Source organism: Macaca thibetana, chromosome 10 (genome assembly GCF_024542745.1).
Source record: "Macaca thibetana thibetana isolate TM-01 chromosome 10, ASM2454274v1, whole genome shotgun sequence".
In the NCBI taxonomy this organism is placed as follows: domain Eukaryota; kingdom Metazoa; phylum Chordata; class Mammalia; order Primates; family Cercopithecidae; genus Macaca; species Macaca thibetana.
The window spans coordinates 39,999,257-40,023,760 of NC_065587.1; the positions used below are offsets into that span (position 1 = coordinate 39,999,257).

Below are 24,504 nucleotides of genomic sequence, written 5' to 3' on the forward strand. Positions count from 1 at the left end.
GCATACATTTAGCTTAAACTGTGTAATCTATTTGCCAAAATCTGAGTAAGAGTTGATCAGCATTTACTAATCTGGTTGTGGCTGGTGATATTATAATAAGGCTTTAGTCTTTTTAGTCTGTTTCTTATAGAATCCTGCTATTTATTCCAGGTAAACATTTTATAGATGAACATTAACCAAATGCTTTTTAGGATTTCCACATGCCTTTATTGCTTTTCATTTTAAAGTACCTTCTTAGAATGCTTAAAATTGAGTTCCAATGACTAGCACTGCTTCTCAGGGAGCACTGACAGTTTCTATTAGTGTATTTCTCCTGCAGGTTTGTAGGAGTGTTTTAAGCTGATTGTTTTTCGAGGAGCTACTTAGGCAGGTGCAAAAGTAATTGCGGTTCTTTTACTTTCAGTGGCAGAAACCATTACTTTCAATGGCAGAAACTGCAATTACTTTTGCACCAGTCTAGTAGAATTTCATTTTGGGAGAAAAGTATTGTTATTAGATGGCAGTAACTACTATAAAGGAAATAAATAGGGCAGTGTTCCTTCATCAGCTTGGTCTAATGGATTATTGAGATAAAAAAATAAGCAATTAAATACCATGAAACCCCACCTCTACTAAAAATACAAAAATTAGCCAGGTGTGGTGGCAGGCACCTGTAGTCCCAGCTACTCGGGAGGCTGAGGCAGGAGAATGGCATGAACCCAGGAGGCGGAGCTTGCAGTGAGCCCAGATTGGGCCACTGCATTCCAGCCTGGGCGACAGTGTGAGACACACACACACAAAAAAGAAGCAATTACACTGTAGCAGTGTACATGATAGGGAAAGTATAAAATGCATATATAAGTATTTAATGCCTACTGTGTTCCAGACACTGATCAAGATGCTGGGGGACTCTTCTTTCCAAAACTATAGTTAGAATCCTCTCTCCCCTGAATTTCCATAGTTGTAATATGTTATTCCTTTATTCTCTCTTGCTCTCCATAAAAGCCATTCTCCACAGTGGCTCCTTGAATCCTTCTTCTGTCTCTCTGACATGGCATACAAGGCTTTTTGTGGTCTGGTCTCTGGCTGTTTCTCTGATATTTCATGTATTTTCTATGATGACTGTGTTCCAGTCACATTTATTTTTCTATTTCTCTAACACAGATTATGCTAATCTTAGGTCTTTCTACTTCTTAGTTCTTCTGCATAGACCACTGCCTCCAGGTCCTTGCATCTTAGTCCTTCCTGATTAGATTTAAGCACAAATGTTGCCTTCTCATAGAGTATTCTCAGGCTACTCAATATAAAGCAGCCTCACAGCCACATTATTCCACATTGTCTTATTTCCTTTATAGTAGTTATTGTTTAAAATCATTTTGTTTATTTGTTGTTTGTTGTCTACTTTCCTGCATAGAGTGTAAGATTAATAAGACCAGGGACTTTTTTTTTTTTTTGTTTATAGCTGTTCAGTGGCTTATGTTTGTTGCAAGAATGAGTAAACAGAACATTGAAAGAATTGAAAGATATATAGAGGGCATAGGGGATTGGAAAAATATAGGAAGTGTGGAGCCAAAGGAGAATATAGGAAGTGTGGAGCCAAAGGAGAATTTTAAGTAAGAGGTAACATCAGTTCAATGAATATCTATTGAGAACTATGTGTCACGTATGTACTAGGCACTGGAGAACACATTTGTGTAAAAGATGCCCCGTGGTAGGGGAAATGGATAAAAATAGACTGGGGAGAACAGATTACAAAGGAACGAGACTAGAGGCAGTTAGGAGGCTTTTGCAATAATCCAGGTGAGAAATAATTGTGGGATGGTTTTGAGATATAACAATGGGCATGGATGGAAATTGATAGAATCCAGAAAGACTTGAGAGGAGATAGAACTGAGCAAACTTGGTGATTTGTTTGTAATTTTTTTAAAAAGAAGGATTACTAAAATTTGGGTAGCTAGATGGGAATTGAGTCATAAGTAGAGATATGGAAGCTATCTGTATATAAATGACAGAACCATGGTTTTTAATGAGTGCCTACATGAAAGAACTATGAAAAACCAATTTCTACAGGATAAGTAAAAGAGATTTTAGCTAGAAGGATACTTGAAGAATCGGCCAAAAGGGAACAAATTAAAAGGGTATAGTGTTATGGACGACAAAGGAAAGGAGGTTTTATGAGAGGAAATGATCAACACAATGAGATATTCCTGAGAGGTGAGGTTAAATACAAACTTGTAACCCATGAAAGAGCAGCTTCACTCATGCGATGAAGAGTTTAGGCATTCCTAGAAAGTTAAAATATTTGCTAAGGAAGTAAAGACATCAAGTTAAGGAAAGAGATAGCATGAGATGTGGACTCAAAGTAGGGGTTTCTGTTGGGTATTTTAATGATAAGAGCTTTCATAAATTGATGGTGAAGGGCAGATAGGGAGAGGTTGAAGGAAAAAAATTGAGGTCAAGAGGAGGAAGGAGTATAATGGAGGGAGAGTAGGAGGTGAAAATGGAACAAAATTGCTATAACATTGATAACTGTTGAAGCTGGGTGAGGGCATATTTTGGGTTTATAATATTATGATTTCTGATTTAAAATAATCTGTTTGAAAATTGCCATTATGTGCGTTTTTTAAAAAGTGAACTAAGTGCCTTGATATATAAGGAAGAATCAGTTTTAAGTTGGTAGATGATAGCAATTATTGGGAATAGAGTATGCCAGTTGAGATATTCCTCAAAAGAGCAAGTTTTTTTACACACAGAGAAATATGAGGCTGCTCAAAGCTTTGGGGAAAAATTAGAATACCACCCGTTTCCTCCTGATCCTGAGGTTTTGAGGTAATGGATAAAAGTAGAGAAGAGAAAGGAATTAGTGAAAATAATAAGGATTTAGAGGAATTTCTCAGGAATGAGTTGTCCTTAAGTAACAAAAGTATTTAATTTTTTTGGTTTTTTTGTTTGTTTTTGTTTTTGTTTTTGTTTTTGTTTTTTGAGACGGAGTCTCGCTCTGTCGCCCAGGCTGGAGTGCAGTGGCACCATCTCGGCTCACTGCAAGTTCCGCCTCCTGGGTTCACACCATTCTCCTGCCTCAGCCTCCCGAGTAGCTGGAACTACAGGTGCCCGCCACCACGCCCGGCTAATTTTTTTTTGTATTTTTAGTAGAGATGGGGTTTCACTGTGTTAGCCAGGATGGTTTCGATCTCCTGACCTCGTGATCCACCTGCCTTGGCCCCCCAAAGTGCTGGGATTACAGGCATGAGCCACTGTGCCCAGCCAGGAATGGTATTTAATTTTTACTATAACTTTGTGAATTCAGTATCATTCAGTTATACAAATTTTCAATGAAAATACTTGGAGCTAACATTTTAGGTTATTATCATGCACATTCATGTTTAAATCAAAGGACAATCTGTTAATGAGTATTGTGGTTACAGGACCTGGAATAGGTAGTAGGAGTGGGAATTGAGGAATGAGTATGACTTCATAAAATATTTCAAAGAAAACATAAAAAGACTTGGTAACATTTTTAAAAAGGGTATCCTCTAATAAATATTAACAGTCATTCCTTTTTTGGTTAAGGATAGTAAATTGTCAAAAACATTTCGTTTTAAGAATGAACAAATACATTAAATGTAATATATGTAGTTAATTGGTGGAGCAAGAAAGGTGTTATATAAACTAGTTAGTGACTAGTAAAAAATATTGATAGTTCATGTAACTTAAAATTTGATGTTTAAAGAAACTGTAAATCAGAAATAAATTATTTATTTATGGCCAAAACCTGTTTTTAAATTTAAGGATCATCAATGGGAAGCAGTTACTGTGCCAGAGGAAAAAGTACAAATATACAGCATTGAAGGTATTAAACTTGTTTTTTTTTTTTAAAAAAATAATTTTCTTAATTCTTACCATATGGAACAAATATTACATCCTTTCTGGGTTAACAAAACAGACTAATGAAAGCAAAATCAGTATTTTCAGATATTCACATTCAGAAATTCATCAAATTCCTTGATCCCATGTTTCCCTACTAATCTCCCAACTCTACACCTGTACTTACTTCCTTCCCTTTCTAGTCTAGAAACAGTGATCCAGTTTGTCATTCTTGTTTCTATGTTCAAGGCTCCTGACCTTCCATCCCATTTTCTTGATTAAATCTGAATATCTGGTTTCTCCAATCCTGTAACTGGAACTGCATAACACTAGTGGACAAAATCAGACTAGTACTATTACAAATTTAGATATTAAGACATATTTTAGTCATTTCAATAGACATAAAATATTTCATTATGATTTTTATTTGCATTTTTCTAACGACCAGTGATACTGAGCACTTTTTCATGTGCTTTCTGGCCATTCATATATTTTCCTTTGTAAACTATATATTTTAAATATTTTGTTCATGTTTTATTGGACTATCTAGTTCTTAGGTATCCTAGATTCTAATCCTTTGACAGATATATATGTTCTATATTTTCTCCAAAACTGTATCTTGCTTATTCATTTTCTTATTGATATCTGGTGAGCAGTTTTAAATTTTGAAATCTACTTGATCTATTTTTATGGTTATTGCTTTCTGTGACCCAAGAAATTTTTATCTAGTCTTAAATCACTAAGATGTTCCATTATCTTTCCACAAAAATTTTATAGTTTTAGCTTTTATGTTTAGGAGTATTATAATCTCAAATTAATATTTGATTAAGGTGTGATGTAGAGATTGGAGGTTCATTTTTTCATATGGATATGCAGTTATTCCAGGATTATTTGCTGTAAAGGCTTTTCTTTTCTATTGGATTTCTTGGGCTTCTTTGTTGAAAATCATGACTCTGTAATAGCGTGTCTATTTCTTGGTCCTCCAATCTGTTCTATTTATCATAGGTCTACTTACTATTCTTTATGTCAGTACCACACTGTTTTGATTATGGTAGATTTGTGGTTAGTCTTGAAGTCAGTATAAGTCTTCCAACATTGTGATTTTTAAAAATATTGTTTTGGAAATTATAGGCCTTTTGAGCTTCTATATAAATTTTAGAATAGGTTTATCGATTGCTTGTTGGAATTATGATTCAGGGTTTAGATCAATATGGGGAGAAATAACTTGTTAACAGTAGTAACTAGTTTATAAACATGGTGTATCTCTCCATTTGTTTAGGTCTTTGATTTCTCTCAACAGTGTTTCACAGTTTTCACTGTATAAGTCTTTTGATGAATTTGTTCCCAAGTGTTCAGTCTATATGTTTATAAATAGAATAGATCTTTAATTTTACCAGTCATGGGATCTGCAAAAGAGGTAGTTTTACTGTTTCCTTTCTGATCCTTATGCACTTCCTCCCTCGTTTCCTTTTGTTGCTTTATTGCAATGGATAGAACCTCCAGTGCAATATTGTATAGAAGTGATAAAAGTGGACATCTTGGCCTACTTCCCAATCTTTGCTTAGGAAAGAGCATTCAGTATTTTACCATTAAGCATGATGTTAGCCAAAAGTCTTTTGTAGATAACCTTCATCAGGTTAAGGATGTTGATAACTCTTTATATTTGTCTATGCACGTGAAACCATCATGGCAATCAGGTTAATAAACATATCACCCCCAAAATTTCTTTGTACTTCTTTTAATCCATCCTTCTACCCCCAGGCAATTACTGATGTTTTCTTTATCTTTGATACTTTTACATTTTCTAGAGTTTATATAAATGGAATCATACAGTATGTAGCAATTTTTGTCCAGCTTCTTTCTTTTAGAACACTTTAAAAAAAATGATTCAAGCATGTTGCATTTATCAGTAGTTTATTCTTTTTTTTTGCTGGATGTTATTCCATTGTATAGATATACTTCATTTGGTTTCTATAGTCACCTGTTGATGAGCATTTGTAATGTTCCCAGTTTTTAGCTATTATGAAATGTTGCTGTAAATATTCATGTATAATTAATTACTTCTGAAAATATGTCTTTAGTTCTCTTAGGCAAATACTAAGGAGTTCAGTGGTTAGTTCAGACCCACAGGCATATGATTAGCTTTTGAAGAAACTTCTAAAATGTTGTCCAAAGTGATTTTACCATTTTACATTTTCACTATCAGTGTTTAAGAGTTCCATTTGTTCTACATCCTTCCTAACACTTTTATGGTCAGTCCCTCCTACCGTCTTGCCTTGTTGTACTGGCTGTATAATCTTCAGTACAATGTTAGTAGAAATTATAAGAGCAGACATAATTGCCTAGTTTATGATGTTAGTGTTGAGGGTGAAGGGGATTATTTTTTCTTCTATAATTATTTCATGTTGACAATTTCTCTGTTAATTCAGGTAAACTAGTTGTTTAATTAGAGTGTGGCACTTTCCCATCTCTCTCTTGCTGCCTCGCTTGCCATGTGACACACCCACTCCCCTTTTGCCTTCTGCAATGATTAAAGCTTCCTGAGTCCCTCATCAGAGGCAAATACTGGCACCATGCTTCCTGTACAGCCTGCAGAACCATGAGCCAAATAAATCTTTTTTTGTAAGTTGCCCATCCTCAGGTGTTCCGTTATAGCAGACTAATATAGTCTTCTTCTAAAAATATCTGTTGTTTCCTCTCTTGATCAGTCATGTGTTGTTGTCTCTATGCATGTCAAGTAATTTTATGATAGATAATGCATATACAGGAATGATAGATGCTCCAGATAGTCCTTCCACCAGAAGAGTTTCTTTATTTCTTCTTAGGCGGAGGGGCTGAAGGCCTGATCCAATCATGGATGTTTGTCTGTGTTTAGTTCTAGTTTTAAATTTACTCTTTGTCTTGTTTGCTTCTATTACTCAGGTGTGGCCATCCCAGTCTGTTGATGATGAGCCTATTAGATTTTTGTCTTCTGAACCTGAGAGACTATGGGAGATACAGTTCTGCCTCTTAGAGGTTTCCAGCTCAGCTCTCCAGCCATTCACTCTACTCAGTCCAAAGGCAAATATTTTGAGCAGGACACTGAGTATATGCCTGAAGATGATACATGTATCAGGCAGTACATTGATTCCAAGCCCATGAGACTATTAGAGAGTTAACTCTGCCTTTCATCAGGTTTGGTCCAGCTCCTTGTGCTGCCCCAGAATGAAAAGAAAATTAGTTATGCCTTTAAAGCTTTTAAGTGTCCTATTTGTTACTCCAGGCACTACTGCTCACTAAATACTTGCTTGTCTTCTTTTCTCCAGCAGAGGTTTTCTTCTTAAGCCTACAAACAGAATTAGCAAATTTCCTTAGAGAAAAAAAGGCCAGAGATCTTGTTACATGTACAGCTCTCTGACACCTTTAAACATATGATATTTTAATCCTTCTGATTTTTTAAAACAGGATATTAGCCTGCCACAATATTCTACATTTTTCCCAGAAGTGGAAGTCTCCAACTTCCAACTTTGGACTCTCACTGCTACTTGGCAGTCTTCCATGTCCATAGTTGCCATCCCTCTCCAGTCCTCTAACAGCTACTATTTAAATTTTTAAGTTATCCTTAAGAACCTTGCCTTTTTTGCTTTCACTATGATGTGGTAATTCAGAAGAACATGAATTTTTCAGGTAAGAATGCCTTTACATTTTGGCCCTGCAGACCCTCCATCTCCAAACATCTTTGCATCTGTATCCTCCTTTATCTCTCCTGTAAAGAGAAGATATGTATCTACTCTTGTTGAAAGGTAATCTCTCCGAGTTCTCCATACATATTCTCCAAGTCTTTGCTCCATCAATTCATATTTCTTGTATCTTCTTCCTCTCAGTACCTCTTTTCTCTCAGTTATATCAATGGGCTCAAATGTCTATCATAAAACAAAAAGCTTACTTTTATCCTATGTCTTCCTGAAGCTATATTTTTCTCCCCATTCATAGCCAATTTTGAGAGAATAGTTTTTACTCTTTCCTTCTCTTTCTATTTATTCTTATGTTATAAAATCTTGATATATTGATATCCATAAATACTTGCATTTTATAGCAAGCAACACAACAATGTTTTCTTGTATCCTAGTAACACTGCTAACTAATTAAAAGGGAAACCAAGCCATTATATAGTCCAGACAGAGCAAATATCAGGAATTTCAACAATCATTAAAATATAACAAATATTCATAAATTTCTATGTAAGTAGCCATAACATAGGTAGACACATTTTTGTACAAATAGGCACAAAGCATTCAGCGAAATAGTAAATTTGAAGTAATTCTAATACCATGTACAAGCAAGGAATTAAAGCAAATATTATATTTAATATAATTTACAGTAAGCTATAGAAAAAGTCAAATGCATATCAGAGGAATAAAACAATCAGCAGAAATAGACCTAAAAATTACAAATGTTTTAATTTTCATCAAAACACGAAAAATTATCTTTAAAGCCACCTAAATTTTCATCTCTGAAACCTGAAAACTTGTCACTGTCTAACTTTTAAAAACTACTAGCACTCTGAGTTTGAAACTATGGTTACCACTTTCAAGCAATTGCTAATTCTTAGTACTTTCAAAGAGCATTACTGTGAAAGTTTCATGAGCATATTTTTGCAAAAGCAAATAAAACATTTTCTGCTTGGGCAGGCCTCATAAGAATCAGGATATTTCATAGCCTGTAGGACATTTGTCCCTTAGGCCACATCATGGCGTAGCCTGCAGAGCTTTTTCAGATGTAAAGATAAATTTCCTTATTTTGTGTGATCCTGCTCCCCCAGAGTTTTTCTCCTGCAGGCAGGGTTGGAGACTTCTCATCCAGCAATAGAATTCCTGCCACAAGTAGAATAGGAGCATGGTGGCCTCTGATCTGTAATACACGTCCTTTTATTAGGTGCCAGGTAATTTTTTGGTAACTTTTGTAGGGAGGGAGAGTGTGACTATTTCTTATAAACTGGTACTTGCTGTGTGCTCTGTTTACTGGATTGGTAAGTTCATTGAGGCCAAGTGCTAGATCCTTCTCACCTCACAATTTCCTGAAACTTAATTTTTATCAAGTGTTGTTTATTGTCAGCATGTTATAACAACTGTGGATTTAATAGAAATGTTTATATGCATATGTCTAGAAACATGGTAATTGTATGGAATTAAAGTTGTTTTTGTTTGCCTTTATTTAAATTAAGAAAATAGTATTCTCAGATGTGTTCAAGGAATATTTTATTAAGAATTTGTTAGGGTCCAGAATGTATTTGGGACTCTATCTTATCAGGTATAGCCATATCCCATATTTTATAGATAAGAATACTGAGGCTAGGAAAGCTAAATTGACTTGATTTATTTACCTAGGTAAGTAGTGTCAGAATTGATTAATTTAAACACTGTTCAGTATTGAGAATTTGAATTTTGATTCAATTAATATGCTACATCCATGTCTTATTCATAGTATACTTGCAGAGTAGTATCATAGAAACAAACTAATCAGTGTTATTTGTTTGTATACAGTGAGAGAATCAAAGAAGCTACTAACAATAATTCTGAAAAATATAGTAAAAATTAGCAAAAGAGAAGGGAAAGAATTGCTTTTGTATTTTGATGCATCACTAGAAATCACTAATGTGACTCAAAAAATTTTTGGTGCAAATAAACATAGGGTAAGTCTTTAAACTTAATAAATATTTACTGTTTTCATAATTCTGGAAACACTCAGTTTGGGGTTATAAGTTTTATTGCATTTTTTCCTTTCTAGTATTCTTAAAATGTAGATTTTAGTTCTTTAAATTTGTACTGGTGAAGAGTCATCAGCTTGTTAGTCATATCCATTGAGATACCCATTAGAAAGTATCTGATGACAAAATTAGCAGCTGCTCAAAACATTTAATGAATTTCTGCCAGGTGTTTAAAAAGTAAAATGAGAGAAAGCACTGTTTTCAAGATTTTAAACATCGTGAAAATTACACACATGATACATAAGAAGAAGTAAATAATGGCATAGGGAACAAGAGTTGTAGATATTGAAGAAAGAGAAGGCTCATAAAGAGTCAGGTTTGGAGATAGGCATTATTATGGATATGGGACTTGAAATGGCCTTCGAAGTTGAAGGAAAGGATTTAGATAAAATACTTTCCAGGCATGTAGAAATTACGAGCCAAATATTGTTTAACTGAGAATTTAAGGTGGCAATTCATGTGATGTGTTGGGGAGATATTCAATGGACAAATTTGAATAGTGCAAAAGATTTGTGTTGCAGAATATTAGATGTATTTGTTGTGAGGAACAAGGGTTCCTCACAATGACCCTTGTTCCTCACAAATGACAAGCTAAGCTGACTGGTTAATGGGAGTGATTGAAGTGTTCTGAGAAAGTATTCATATATGCAAAGTAATTATTTGGGATATTTGGCAATTTTGGAGGAAAACAGGTAGAAAATAATTACATTATTTTATTTTATAAAGTACATTTTATAAAATAAAATATAAAATGACATATAAAAATGGAAAGAAAATGTCATCACTGTGAATTGATTTAATTTTAGGAATCTATCAGAAAACAAGGTATTTCAGTTGCCAAAACATCGCTGCATATACTTTTTGATGCAAGTGGATCACAGGTATGTCTCAGACTTACTTGATTTTTATCACTGGGCTAAGTTTAACCATAACTAATAGAACAGTAATAAAGGTGTTGTTGGACGGTGAATATATAGAAAACAAATGGTCTCAATATAAACAGTACCCCGATAAAATGTATATGATGTTTAAACATGTTATAAATGATAATTTTAGTGTAAAGTGTGGGGTTATTAATATCAGTTTAGTAACTTTAAAACTTTAATAAAGCAGTAAATGTCCTTACATTAATGCCAAGCTTGTTTTATGTCTATTAGTGTTTGAAAACATGGATACTTTTTATTGGATCACTTTGTAAAAATTATAACAGCACATAGATAGAAAAGGGAAACAATTGATATTTGAATATGAGATGAGTATGAGCTTTATTAAGACATCCAGTGATTGTTGATTACTTTCTGTGGTTTGCAGTTTTTAATACTTTTTTTTTCATGTTCTCCAACAGATTCTAGTGCCAGAAAGTCAAATCTCACCAGTCAGAGAAGAACTCGTTAGTTTAAAGGAAAAATCAAAGTCCCCAAAGGAATTTGCTAAACCTTCAAAATATATCAAAAACAGTAACAAAGGGAATAGAAATGATAGTCAGCTTGAGGTAAAGATGGTGTCAAAATACTGGCTTATAAAACTACCATTGATCAAATCATTGCTATATATGAGTACAGAAAGAAGCATCTATAATTTATATATTATTGGCCTTGATTAATCACATTTCACAGTTTTTCTCCTACCTTTGACAAATGCAAACAAAAGATAGTGTGTGTCTTAGCAAATTGTGTACATGTTATGGGGTTAGAACAAGATATACTTTACACTTGTAAATTACAAATTAGAGATAAGATAACCTGCTTCTTGCATTTATCCTTTTTGTTCTATCATTGCATTTGGCTATAATGTAGAATAGTAATGTATAATGTTCTGTTTATTTGCATGAGAAAAAAAAGTATGAGGTTCTTTCTTTTACTCCTTTTCTTCCTCTTCCATTGAAGGACCTCCTCTAGGTCACATCCAGGAGAACCATTTCTCATAATTGGAACCCCTACCACCATACCTTGCTGTGACACTTGACATTGTTGATAGCCCTCTGTTTCTTAAGGTCCTCTCCTTCAGCTTTCATTGTATATCACAGTTCCCTTTCTGCTTCTGTTACTACATCAGAAAAACTTTCTCTCTATACCTCTTTGTAGGTTAACTCTAAACCCAAAACCTTGATATCCAGCTGTTGGAACATCTTGTTGCCTTTTCTTAGCTTCTTTCATATTCATGATGTGAGCTCTTAAAATGTAGCAGACTTTTCTTAAAAATTCTATAGCTATATCTCTACTTTTTTTTTTTCTGTATTTCCATTTGTATGTCTTTTCAAGACCTTTCCTGAAGTCTAAGCTCATTTTATCTTTTGCCTAAAATCTGCATCTGTATTTCAGTACAAAAAAATCTGCCTAATTTTTTTGGCAACATGCTTGATTCCAGCCTCTTCTCCCCTTATATCTGGAACCAAGGTGCTTGTGATTATTCTTTCATAGTATCTATCTCTCACATCCATTCTTTCTTATTTCTTCTACCATTACTCATCTCAGCACACTTAGGTTAATACAGTAGCCCCCTTGTATGACTTTGTCACCACTGTTTTATCCTATGAGATACCCCATATAATCAGCGATTTTCCTTAAATATCAGTATCTTGATAGCATTCTTCTACTCCAAAAGCTTTGTGATTTCTGTGTTCATCCCACTGACTGAATAAATTTTGGCTCAGTTCTGAGACTTTGTATAATTTAATTTTACCTTTTCTATTAAAACTGTAATATGTATTCTCCCCTTTTGTAAGGTAGTTTGCTTTACTGTCTCTTTGCATGCCATGTTCATTCATGCCTCTAGATCTTCATTCACATTATTTCTTTTTTTGCCTTTACCCATCTAAAGCATACTTACATTTGCAAGTCTTGTTCATTTTCACTTTCTCTTTTTTTGCTTTCCTTTTAAAACATTTTACAGATCTTTTTTTTTTTTTTGTAGGAAGTCTTTTATTATACTTTAAGTTCTGGGATACATGTGCAGAACGTGCAGGTTTGTTACATAGGTATATATGTGCCATGGTGGTTTACTGCACCCATCAACCTGTCATCTACATTAGGTATTTCTCCTAATGTTATCCCTCCCCTAGTCCCCCACCCTGCAACAGGCCCCAGTGTGTGATGTTCCCCTCCCTGTGTTCATGTGTTCTTAACTCCCACTTATGAGTGAGAACATGGGGTGTTTGATTTTCTGTTCTTGTGTTAGTTTGCTGAGAATGATGGTTTCCAGCTTCATCCATGTGCCAGCAAAGGACATGAACTCATCCTTTTTTATGGCTGCATAGTATTCCATGGTGTATATATGCCACATTTTCTTTATCCAGTCTATCATTAATGGGCATTTGGTTTGGTTCCAAGTCTTTGCTATTGTGAATAGTGCTGCAATAAACATATGTGTGCGTGTGTCTTTATAGTAGAATGATTTATAATCCTTTGGGTATATACCCAGTAATGGGATTGCTGGGTCAAATGGTATTTCTGGTTCTAGATCCTTGAGGAATCACCACACTGTCTTCCACTTTCTTTTTATTTAGTTTTTGAGATGGAGTCTTAAGTTCTGTCACACAGGCTGCAGTGCAGTGGTGCAATCTCTGCTCACTGCAACCTCCGCCTCCCAGAACCTCTGCTTCCTGGGTTCAAGTGATTCTCCTGCCTCAGATTCCCAAGGAGCTGGAATTATAGGCATCTGCCACCACACCTGGCTAATTTTTGTTTTTTGTTTGTTGGTTTGTTTTACTAGAGACAGGGTCTCCCTTGTTGGCCAGGCTGGTCTCGAACTCCTGACCTCAGATAATCTGCTCTCCTCGGCCTCCCAAAGTGCTGGGATTACAGGCATGAGCCACTGCGCCCAGCCCATTTTTTGCTTTCTTCATGGAGCTTTGCCTGATTATTTCAGTTGTTACTAATCTCTCACCTTTAGGTAACTATAACTCTCACAGGCACTTCCATATGTTTTGGCATGTTTATGTTACTATTTTGTTTTTTTAGTCTTTTGTTCTCAATTAAAAGTGTCATTTATTTCCTCTAGACAATTAGCACATGAAAGCTATTTTTGGTGTCTTTATATCAGAATCATGTTGGGTGCTTATTAACAATGCTGATTCTTAGCCCCACCTTAAATCTGTTGAATCATAAACTCTTGGAAAGGTCTTAAGCACACCAAAGTTGGAAAAACGCCACACTACTGTTAAATACCTGTGCTCTGTTTTCAATGAGGATGAACTGTTTGAGGCATTTATATGAATAAGTAACTTTTCAGGTCCCATTCACTATGCCACTAAAAACTTAATTTCTCTAAGAAAAATCTGTTGGCTCAGAAGCTTGTTTTCTAGTTAATGTTATAATTTTCCTTTCTGTTATCCTTTCCATCCTTCCCTCACATTTCATATACATACTCACAACTACATCATTTTTTCCCCTGTTCTAGGGACAGGTGCCTTAAAACCAGCTCTTTTATGCCTCTATGCAGTATGTCACCATTTACTTCTTAACATGGCATCCTCTGAAACTCCTGTCTCCTGTAGTCCCTGCCTCTACTTATCTACTTCTGTCCCTCTTATAAATCAGTGTGAGATGATATGGGAGAAAACAAATCTTTATTGGAACCACTAGATTATGTGCCACTGAATCTATGAATTCCTGCAGCTACTTCTCCAGTTTAGCCTTCACTGATTATTAGTACAACTTTCAAAAATGTGTGAATATTTTGAAGAAAGCTTAATATGAAAGCACTCAAAATAATTTTATATAAAGATGTAATCCAAACATTATCCTCATGGTATAGAATAGGAAATTGCAAGCTATGGTTAACTAGATAAGCTCAATATTGATAAAATATTTTCAGCTAGCATATAAAGGTACTGTACTTCATAGGTATGGATATTCTATAAAAATTCTTTAAAACAGTGTTCCTTACTTGTTTTGGCTACTTATTTAATACCAAACATGAAGATGAACCTTTCATATCAGCCTAAAACATGGAAATTTATGGATATTGTGTTGTTTGTTTAAAAAAACATATATCTTTGGCATGTATCAAGGCAAAATGTTATAAGTAAAATTGCAGGATATTTAATTTCCAAAAGACTGTGTTTACAGTGGTTGTTTTTCATCATGGTTTCAGATAATTACTCCTAGCAAAAGAAAAATGTCTGAAGCATCAATGATTGTTTCTGGGGCAGATAGATACACTGTGAGAAGTCCAGTACTTTTCAGCAACACATGTAAGTTTTATAGTTTTAAAAGATTTCTAACAATTATTTTAAAGGAGGCATTTTTTAATTTAAGGAACTCTGAGCATAATTTACATAAAGGATAAGTTTGGTGTATAAAAATTGATAAAATATGAACCACAAATGTCTTCTAATGGGAGGAAAAGTATAATGCTAACATATGAACAGAACAATGTTCAAAATACTAATATTTGACAATAATTTGTTATAATTTAAACAAGACACAGCATATCTTACTGGTTAAAACACTGAATTAACCAGGCCAGGCAGACTTAGCTCCCCACTTCCAACTGTGTACTTTGTACAGGTTATCCTCTAGCTAAATTTAGAACCAGTTTTTTTTCTATAAGTGGCACTTAAGTATCTCATCAAGTTGTTTAAAGGACTAAATAAAAATCACTCATTTAATAAGGAATCTAGTGAAACTTTAAACAGTGCCTGATACATACTAAGAGCTAAATAAAAGTTTTTAAAAATCTGATACTGTGTACTAGTTTCTTTACAGTCTTAGTCTATATGACAACTTAACATTGACCTTCTGTTCTAAAAATCTAGTTGCCTACTGGCCAATTGCCTAGTATCTGACAGGCTCCTCAAACTTAATAGGTCCAAAGTTAAATTAATCTTTCCATCCTCCCTGCAAATTTTTCCTTCACTTCTTATCTTGGTAAATGACATCTATATTCACTTACTTATCTAAGCCAGAAACCTGGGAACCATCTAAGAATGTTCATTTCTTACCTTCCTCATCTGAAAAGTACCTCAACAATAGCAATAGGTAAAAAAAAGAAAAAGAAATCTGCAATCCTTATCCTCCTTTTTAGCAATACCACCACGAAGAAGAAGAATTAAACCACCACTGCAAATGACGAGTTCTGCAGAGAAACCTAGTGTTTCTCAAACATCAGAAAATGGAATGGATAATGCTGCATCACTGAAATCTAGACCATCAGAAGAAAGACATAAGAGAGATAATACAGACAAAGTAACTTTACCTTGAAAGTATTTTTAAAAATTTTTTTCAAGTAATTGTGGAAATATGCATTGAACTAACTTCTTTTGCAAGCTGCAAATGTCTCATTTTGTTTAAAGCATTACCTTTTTTCCCCCTAAGTATCATTTATTGCTCTTGAAAGTAGAGTCCTTCTGACATATATGACTCATTTACTGTGCTTACAATAAAACTTATGAATATTCACTATAACTTGATTTACACATTTGGGAGCATAAATGAACTTGCCATAATTATGTAATTTATTATACAAATTAGTGACTGCTATAGGGAAGGCTGTGGTATAGGAATGTGAGATACAAGTGGACTGTGTCCTTAAGTTTCTCAAAATCTAGCATGAAAATTAGATAATAAGTTATAAGCATTCTCAGATGTACACATATAGGATGCAGTAGGAACCAAGTAGTAGAGGGTCAAGTGCCTAACCCTGTAGCTAGATGTGAGGGTGAAGATCAGGAGATGCTTTTTAAGAAAATATGGAGAGAGAATTGACTTTTGAAAGGTCAATAAAGAGTCAAATGGATATTGAGGAGAAGGGCATTTGTTCCAGGTCGTTGAAAAGACAGAGCAGGAAAGGATAAGAGAGAATAGTTTCTTCAAGAAACAGGAGGTAATCAGAGTTGCAGATAAGCTTGTAAAGGAGGAACATCTAATAGCTTTTGTTTTTTCTGAAGTGTGAAGATGGTGAGTTTCTCCTAGAGATCTGTTGAAGTACAGGATTCAGGGACATGTAAAGCTATGTGCAAGGTAACGGAGAGGCCTAAGAATAACTGTTAGATAATGTTGAGGACCCAGTTTAAATATGACTTTTATAGCATAAATATGTTTATAAATATGTACAATTTTCTCAAAGCTTAGTAGCCTTGGTGTTGATAGTAAGATGAGAACAGATGATGGATTCTTAAAATTTAAATGGGTATGTGACAGAAAGATAAAGCGTATGAAAGTTGAAGATATTACAAGAAAATAGTCAAAGTAATGGTTCAAGTTGTCTTAAGTGTTTCTTAATAAGGGGATTATTTTTCAGTTGTGCGACATGGTCCTAAATGTTGTAGGATGATAAGCATCCTAGCTAGGATCGTGCTTACCTATTGTCAGGAGAAACCCTCTGTCGTTGTAACAACCCAAACCACACCTGCGTATTTCCGTAACGTTCCCCTCCCAGTGCGGAGAATCACTGGCTAGAGTAAGAAGGAGAGGCAGCCAGGATGAGGCAAAATATTTTAGACTAATGGGAATATTTTTCTGACAATAGTGGCAGATTTGTATTTGATCTGGATTAAATGTGTATCTTTGGCTATGGAAATAGGGAAGCTCGCTGTAGGAAAGAAGTTACCTGGGCAATGCAGTAGATATTGTTATAAATAAAAAACTTACTAAACAAAAATCATCCTCATCAATATCTGATGATAATTCTGAAAAAACAGGAAAAGTGAAATATAAGAAAGAGTGGACCATATCAAAATCGACAAAGCAGGCTATGTAATCAGTAGCAACTGGAGAGATTTCTCATGGAGAGTACAGAACTTGTCAGTTACAGATGAAAATTGAATTATTCTAGCTGTGGATGTGATCAGAAAATTTATGCAATATTCTGCCTCATCTGCAGTGATAGTTTTCTTGTGTTTTAGGATAGGGAACATTCAGAAATGGGCATAACGTTTATGAAATATATAAAAATAGTATCCAACTTTTCATATCAAGGCAGATTTATTTTAAAACACTCAAACCTTAATACTCTAACGTTTGTTTTCCTATAACATCTTAAGTTTACGTTAACATGTTTCCCGTGTTTACAGCACATCAAAACTGCTAAGTGTTTAGAAAACACAGAAAATATGAACGTTGAATTCTCAAACCAAAATTTTGGTAAGTATCTTGTGGTTTAATTTAATTTTAGTCATTTTTTTTTTGAAAACATACTTCTCCCTGTATTTTCCTTTAACTCCACTGGCTTTCATTGGTTTGAAAAAGATTTACAAAGAATTTGTTTGACTTTGTGCAAGGAATTTTTGAGGTTACAAAGAAATATACAACCTTTGTTCCCCAGAAGTTTGGGTCTAAGAGGACGCAAAATCGATCAATCCATTCATCCTAATACGTGAACCTTTATACGTTTCTATACTAACTCCCCATCCCACTGCCAACTGCATGAAAAAAAATGAAAATATAATAATACTTGTTTTATTTAGATGAACTCCAGGATGTTATACCTGATTCACAGGCAGTGGAAAAAAGAGATCATACTGCGTAAGTATGAGAAAATCATCAAATCATTTAGTCTATACTATTGCTGTTTTTAGTGAATACAACAGATTTGGAGGAAAAGGACTTTATATGATTAGAATGTAGCATTAATCATCTCTTAAGTGTTATGACAGCACAATGGGGAATGATGTATATGGTTTTTTCCCCCCATATGGACCAATATAACTCTTTTCAAGTGGAGAGACTTAAAATGAATGAGATTTTAAAAATGTATAAACAATGTGTAGAAATTTAACTTAGTTTACAGTAGAACATGTAATATAAGATATATTTACATATTATTTACACACATGTAATACATTGCTTTCAGTAAACTTTGACTACATTAAAAATCAAGGTCTTAAAGTCATAGGCTAATGTTTTATAACATAGTAAGCAAATTATTTTCTAGATTACCTGGTGTTTTAGACAACATCTCTGGAAATAAAATGCACAGCAAATGGGCATGTTGGACACCTGTAACAAACATTGAACTATGTAATAACCAAAGAGCAAGTACTTCATCAGGAGACACATTTAATCAAGGTGAAACTGAATTTTATCTATATATAATAGTTCAGTGTTAATTTCCTCAAATGTCTAACAAGCAGTAAAACAAATTTAACAAATTTTACATATTGTCAAATTACTAATTTAAAAAATTAATTTCTCATTTTCCTCAATAGATATTGTTATAAATAAAAAACTTACTAAACAAAAATCATCCTCTTCAATATCTGATCATAATTCTGAAGAAACAGGAAAAGTGAAATATAAGAACGAACGAACCGACCATCTCAAAATAGATAAAGCAGAAGTAGAAGTTTGCAAGAAACACAATCAACAACAAAATCATCCTAAATATCCAGGGCAGAAAAGTACTGAAAACGCCAAGCAGAGTGATTGGCCTGTTGAATCTGAAACTACTTTTAAATCGGTTCTCCTAAATAAGACAATTGAAGAATCGCTGATTTATAGGAAGAAATACGTATTGTCAAAAGATGTGAATACTGCTACTTGCGATAAAAATCCTTCTGCTAGCAAAAATATGCAAAGTCATAGAAAAGCAGGGAAAGAATTGACTTCTGAGCTTAATTCCTGGGATTTGAAACAAAAAAAAATGGTGAGCTTTCAATGTGTTTTGATTTTTGCATATCCATAAGATGCCTACTTGATAACATAAGAAAGAAGCTTGATTAATTGCTACACATTTAATATGTGTAGTACCTTGTTTAATTCAGTGCCCAGACTCTGAGAATTCCTTCTTAAACTCCTCACTCACCTCTCTCTTGTCCTAGCTCTGACAGAACAGTAGTAGGCACATATCAGACATGTAAATATGTATAGAATTAATGAACCATGCAGTTCCTATCTCTTCTTTTTGGGTTCCTCCCACTCTTTCCTTTTGACTTGCATATAGAACTGTTTGTACATTTCTTATAATTCTTACCTTTCTTTTTAATAAATGGTTATTTTTTTTTCTCTCTATGACTGTAACCATAGACTATGTTTTATTCAACATTTGTTTGCCTGCATGTCCTAGCACAGCCTTGTACACAGTAACATCTCAAATATTTTTTGGATGAATGCATTTAACCTTGAGAAGGTTTTGCAAGAAAGTATGTAAATGGGTTGGAAGAGACTGTCTTCTATTGTAACTGTTACTCATCATCATTAGAGCTCCCACTTTCTTTTTCAGATTACTCATCTCTGGAGAACATCTCTAAGACATTTTTAGCTACTTTGCCACCAGACTTCCAGGGAAGAAAATTTTACTTTTTTGTAACAGTATGGGTAAATCATTTTTTCTTAACTATCAAAATGCAGATTAAGAAAAAAAAACTTTAATTAGAATATACATTTCCACTGCAAGTAATGCAATCTGCTTTTTGATATTTCTAAAATAATCCAGGTTTTGTAGGCTTTTATTTTCATTTATCTTCAGTAGTAATGCTGATACCTGTGTAGCCAGATTTCTAGAGTCAATGTAAAATGTTCACACAATGTAACATCTCAATGTGCAAATTACATTTAAAAGATAATTTGCAACTGTATATAATTAGGCATTATTTTTCTCGACCAGTCTCCTTTAAAATATTTTCTACACCTGCAGCTCACTTTTTGTGCCTAATTTGGCTGTTTTCTTCTTTAATCATATTCTTTTGGGTCCCTTTTTTTCTTGGATCCTAATATGTTATTTTCTCTTTCTCAGCTGCTATTTACTTCCCTCAGTCCCAGGGGAAATAAGGTTCTTTTTGTCCAAACAAAGATCTGTCTTTAAATTTAAATTTTAAATTGCTTTCTTTGGTATTTAGAATAATTTCACATAATTTCCCTGAGCTAGTCATTTCTTTTTTCTGGGAGCACAAAACCTAATAATCTTTTCTAAGCTGTGCTCTGATTTTAAAAAAATCAACTTCCTGTTTTCAGAAATTGTCTTCAGTCCTTCATAGAGTCACTACCTGTATCCTATTTAGGATTTCCCACCAGTTCCATGAATCACTGTCTTCTATCTACCTACCTACCTACCTACCTACCTATTCATTTATTATAGTTTAAGTTCTGGGGTACATGTGCAGAACGTGCAGTTTTATTACATAAGTATACATGTGCCATGGTGGTTTGCAGCACCCATCAACCCATCATCTACATTAGGTATTTCTCCTAATGCTATCCCTCCCCTAGCCCCTCACCCCCCAACAGGTCCCAGTGTGTGATGTTCCCCTCCCTGTGTTCATGTGTTCTTAACTCCCACTTATGAGCGAGAACATGGGGTGTTTGATTTTCTGTTCTTGTGTTAGTTTGCTGAGAATGATGGTTTCCAGCTTCATCCATGTGCCAGCAAAGGACATGAACTCATCCTTTTTTATGGCTGCATAGTATTCCATGGTATATATATGCCACATTTTCTTTATCCAGTCTATCATTGATGGGCATTTGGGTTGGTTCCAAGTATTTGCTGTTGTGAATAGTGCCACAATAAACATACATGTGCATGTGTCTTTATAGTAGAATGATTTATAATCCTTTGGGTATATACCCAGTAATGGGATTGCTGGGTCAAATGGTATTTCTGGTTCTAGATCCTTGAGGAATCACCACACTGTCTTCCACAATGGTTGAACTAATTTACACTCCCAACAGTGTAAAAGCATTCCTATTTCTCCACATCCTCTCCAGCATCTGTTGTTTCCTGACTTTTTAATGATCATCATTCTAATGGGTGTGAGATGATCACTGTCTTCTAAGGTAGCCATCTGTCTGATACTGTCTTTCTACTTATTGGATCACCCCAGAGCAACCTATGTTCTTAAATGGCACAGATTTCCCAGGCTGGCTGCAATTATACTGGAATTTCTGAAATCATACGGTATTTTAGAGAAGGTTCATCTTGGTACCTTTCTATCAAGACAAGTAAACCATGTTTGCAATCTGATAATCTTAAGGGAACATTAATAACTTAGTACCTATTATATATAAGAACATATGGACTTCAAAATGGTTAAAATAGTAAATTCTGTGTTTACTAGAGTTTTGTGTATATCACTATAATTAAAAAACCTATATGCCTTATAACCAGAGAAAAGTAAATATAAACTCAGGAGCCCTCATGTCTTTAAGAATACTACCATAGTTTATTAAAACGAAGTTATCTAAATTATGCTGAGAATAATTCTTATTTTGTAGTCCTTTTACTTTTAAAAATTTATTTTTGGAGCAATTTTAGTTCCAAAAGTGAGTAGAAAGTATAGAGATTCCTCATATACCCATTTACCCATTCCCCTGTTGTTAACATCTTGCATCACTGTGGTACATTTGGTAGAATTGATGAATCATTATTGATACATAATGATTATTAACTCAAATGCTTAGTTTACATTAGGTTTCATGCTTTGTTATACATTCTGTGTGTTTTGACAAGTATGTAGTGAAGTGACATATCTACCATTACAGTATTATACAGAATAGCTTCAGTGCCCTACCATTCCCCTGTGTTCCACTTGTTTGTACTTTCGACTAAGAATGTGTTAAATCTATAGATCAAGTTAGAAAGAACTGACATCTTGACAGTATTGAGCTTTCTATCCATATATGTGGAATATCTCTTCATTTATTTAGATCTCCTTTGATTTCTTTCATCAGACTTTTGTAGTTTTTCTCTTGTACATGTTTTGTTAGATTCACATTTAAGTATTTCTTTTGGCAGTGCTAATGTAAATTATATTATGCTTTTGATTACAAACTCCACTTGTTCATTGCTGGTTTATAAGAAAGTGGTTGACTTTTGTATATTAACCTTGTAATTTGCAATCTTGCTACAATTGCTTATTACTTCCAGTAGTTTTGTTGCTAATTCTTTGAGATTTTCTACATAGACAGTGAGGTCATTTGTGAACAAAGACAGTTTTATTTCTTCTTTCCTAATCAATATACCTGTTATTTCCTTTTTCTGCTTATTGCCTTAGCTAAGAATTCCAGCACAATGTTAGAAAGAAGCAATGAGAGGGGACATTTTTGCCTTGTTTCTGATTTTAATAGGAAAAGCATCTTGTTTCTCACCCTTAAGTGTGATGTTAGCTGTAACTGTTTTTGTAGATATTCTTTATCAAGCTGAGAAAGTTTCCATTTATTCCTAGTTTGCTAAGAGTTTTTTATCATGAGTTTGTGTTGGATTTTGTCAGATGCTTTTTGTGTATCAATTTATATTGATTATTTTAAATTAGCCTGTTGATATGATGGAGTACATTAATTTTCAAATGTCAAATCAGTCTTGCATGCCTAGAATAAATTCCACTTGGTAATAGGTGAGTAATTCGTTTTATAGGTTGTAGGATTTGATTTGCTGATACTGCTGATGTTACAGATTTTTGCATATGTGTTTATGGGAGATATTGGTTTGTACTTCTACTTGTTTGTAATGTCTTTGGTTTTGGTATTAAGGGGATATTGGCCTCATAGACCAAGTTAGGAAGTAGTTCCTACTCTTCTATCTTCTAGAAGATTGTGGAGAATTGGCATAATTTCTTCCTTAAATGTTTGATAGAGTTCACCAGTGAACTCTTTCTGGTGTTTTGTTTTGGTAGGATATCAAGTATTCATCCCATTTCTTTAATAGACATAGGCCTAGTCAGATGATCTGTTTCTGTTTACATAAGTTTTGGTAGATTATGTCTTTCAAGGAATTGGTCCATTTCATCTAGCCTATCACATTTGTGGGCATGGAGTTCGTAATATTGACTTACTATTTTAATGTCTATGTGATCAGCAGTGATGGTCCTTCTTTCATTTCTGATAGTAATTTGTTTTTTTCCTCTTTCTTCTTTGTTAATCTGACTAAAGGTTTATCAATTTTATTGATCTTTTCAAAGAAATGGCTTCTCCTTTTTTCAGTTTTTTATTCTCATGGGTAGAAACATTTTTAAAAATGTCTACAAAGCACTCTGTAAAGTTCTGTTAAAATATTTATCTTGAGTTATTTCAATGCCTAACAAAGCTCAAACTTATTAAATAATTGAGTCTATTTCTCTTTACAGGTATAAATAGAACCAGATTTATCTTAAAAGTTTTTTTTCAGCCTTTATTTTCCTTTGAAGATTAACTGGTAGAGTTTAAAAGTAACTTACAAATTTTTTCAGAGAGAAAAGTCAAAAGGGAAAGAATTTACCCATGCAGCAGAATCCTTGATAAGCCAAATCAATAAAAGATACAAAACAAAAGATGACATCAAGTCTACAAGAAAATTAAAGGAGTCTTTGATTAACAGGTATGTTCTTAAATTTCAGATATGAATATTTTTCTGACCGATATAACTATATTACACAATTTAAAAAAGGTTAATTTTAAACATAGGTTCAGATAATGTAACTTTTCAGTAGAAAACACATGGTTACTTAATACTTTTATAAATAGTAGATGTTTAAATTACACAGGAAGGGAACTAAATTTGAAATTTGTCATTCTATTGTCTAGTTACATTTTATATAGGATCAAACACATATCAACACAACATACCATTTTAAAAATAAATCTTTAAGATGTAGACATTGTACTTACTGAATCTAGTAATGAATAAACTAAATATATTTAAATACATTGCTTAATGAAATACAAAATTTAACCAGATATGAGAGTTTTTTTGTAGTAAATAGTACATTCTTTGCAGTCTTTCCAAAGATTGTGTTTATTACAGAATGTCCATTTATAGTCTGTCAGGTTGTTAATTCAAGTTTACGTTAATTCTGGCCTTACTATAGATCATGAATAAATGACTCTTATGGCAGAATCATTCATTTTAAATTCACACTTTCTGCTGCATTAATGATTCAGCTTTGAAGGCTCTATTGTAAGTGCTATTTACTGTGAGTGAAGTAGCAAAAATATCAGACTATTACTGTTACATTTTGGTTATTTTTAACATATTGAATATAGATTTAGTGATATAAATGTGGTTTA

General features: G+C 33.8%; 1 protein-coding gene across 2 annotated transcripts in view; it reads left to right on the plus strand.

The window, feature by feature from the left end:
- SYCP2 (synaptonemal complex protein 2) overlaps nucleotides 1–24,504 on the plus strand; it is a 69,450-nt gene that overhangs the window by 23,259 nt on the left and 21,687 nt on the right. For both annotated transcript variants that reach the window (XM_050745550.1, XM_050745551.1), the window contains exons 14-24: nucleotides 3,769–3,829; nucleotides 9,366–9,514; nucleotides 10,396–10,470; nucleotides 10,935–11,081; nucleotides 14,684–14,783; nucleotides 15,617–15,777; nucleotides 17,604–17,673; nucleotides 17,997–18,054; nucleotides 18,464–18,597; nucleotides 18,738–19,174; nucleotides 23,688–23,815. In XM_050745550.1, coding sequence (XP_050601507.1) covers nucleotides 3,769–3,829; nucleotides 9,366–9,514; nucleotides 10,396–10,470; nucleotides 10,935–11,081; nucleotides 14,684–14,783; nucleotides 15,617–15,777; nucleotides 17,604–17,673; nucleotides 17,997–18,054; nucleotides 18,464–18,597; nucleotides 18,738–19,174; nucleotides 23,688–23,815 — 1,520 coding nt within the window. The remainder of the gene's footprint in view (nucleotides 1–3,768; nucleotides 3,830–9,365; nucleotides 9,515–10,395; nucleotides 10,471–10,934; nucleotides 11,082–14,683; nucleotides 14,784–15,616; nucleotides 15,778–17,603; nucleotides 17,674–17,996; nucleotides 18,055–18,463; nucleotides 18,598–18,737; nucleotides 19,175–23,687; nucleotides 23,816–24,504) is intronic.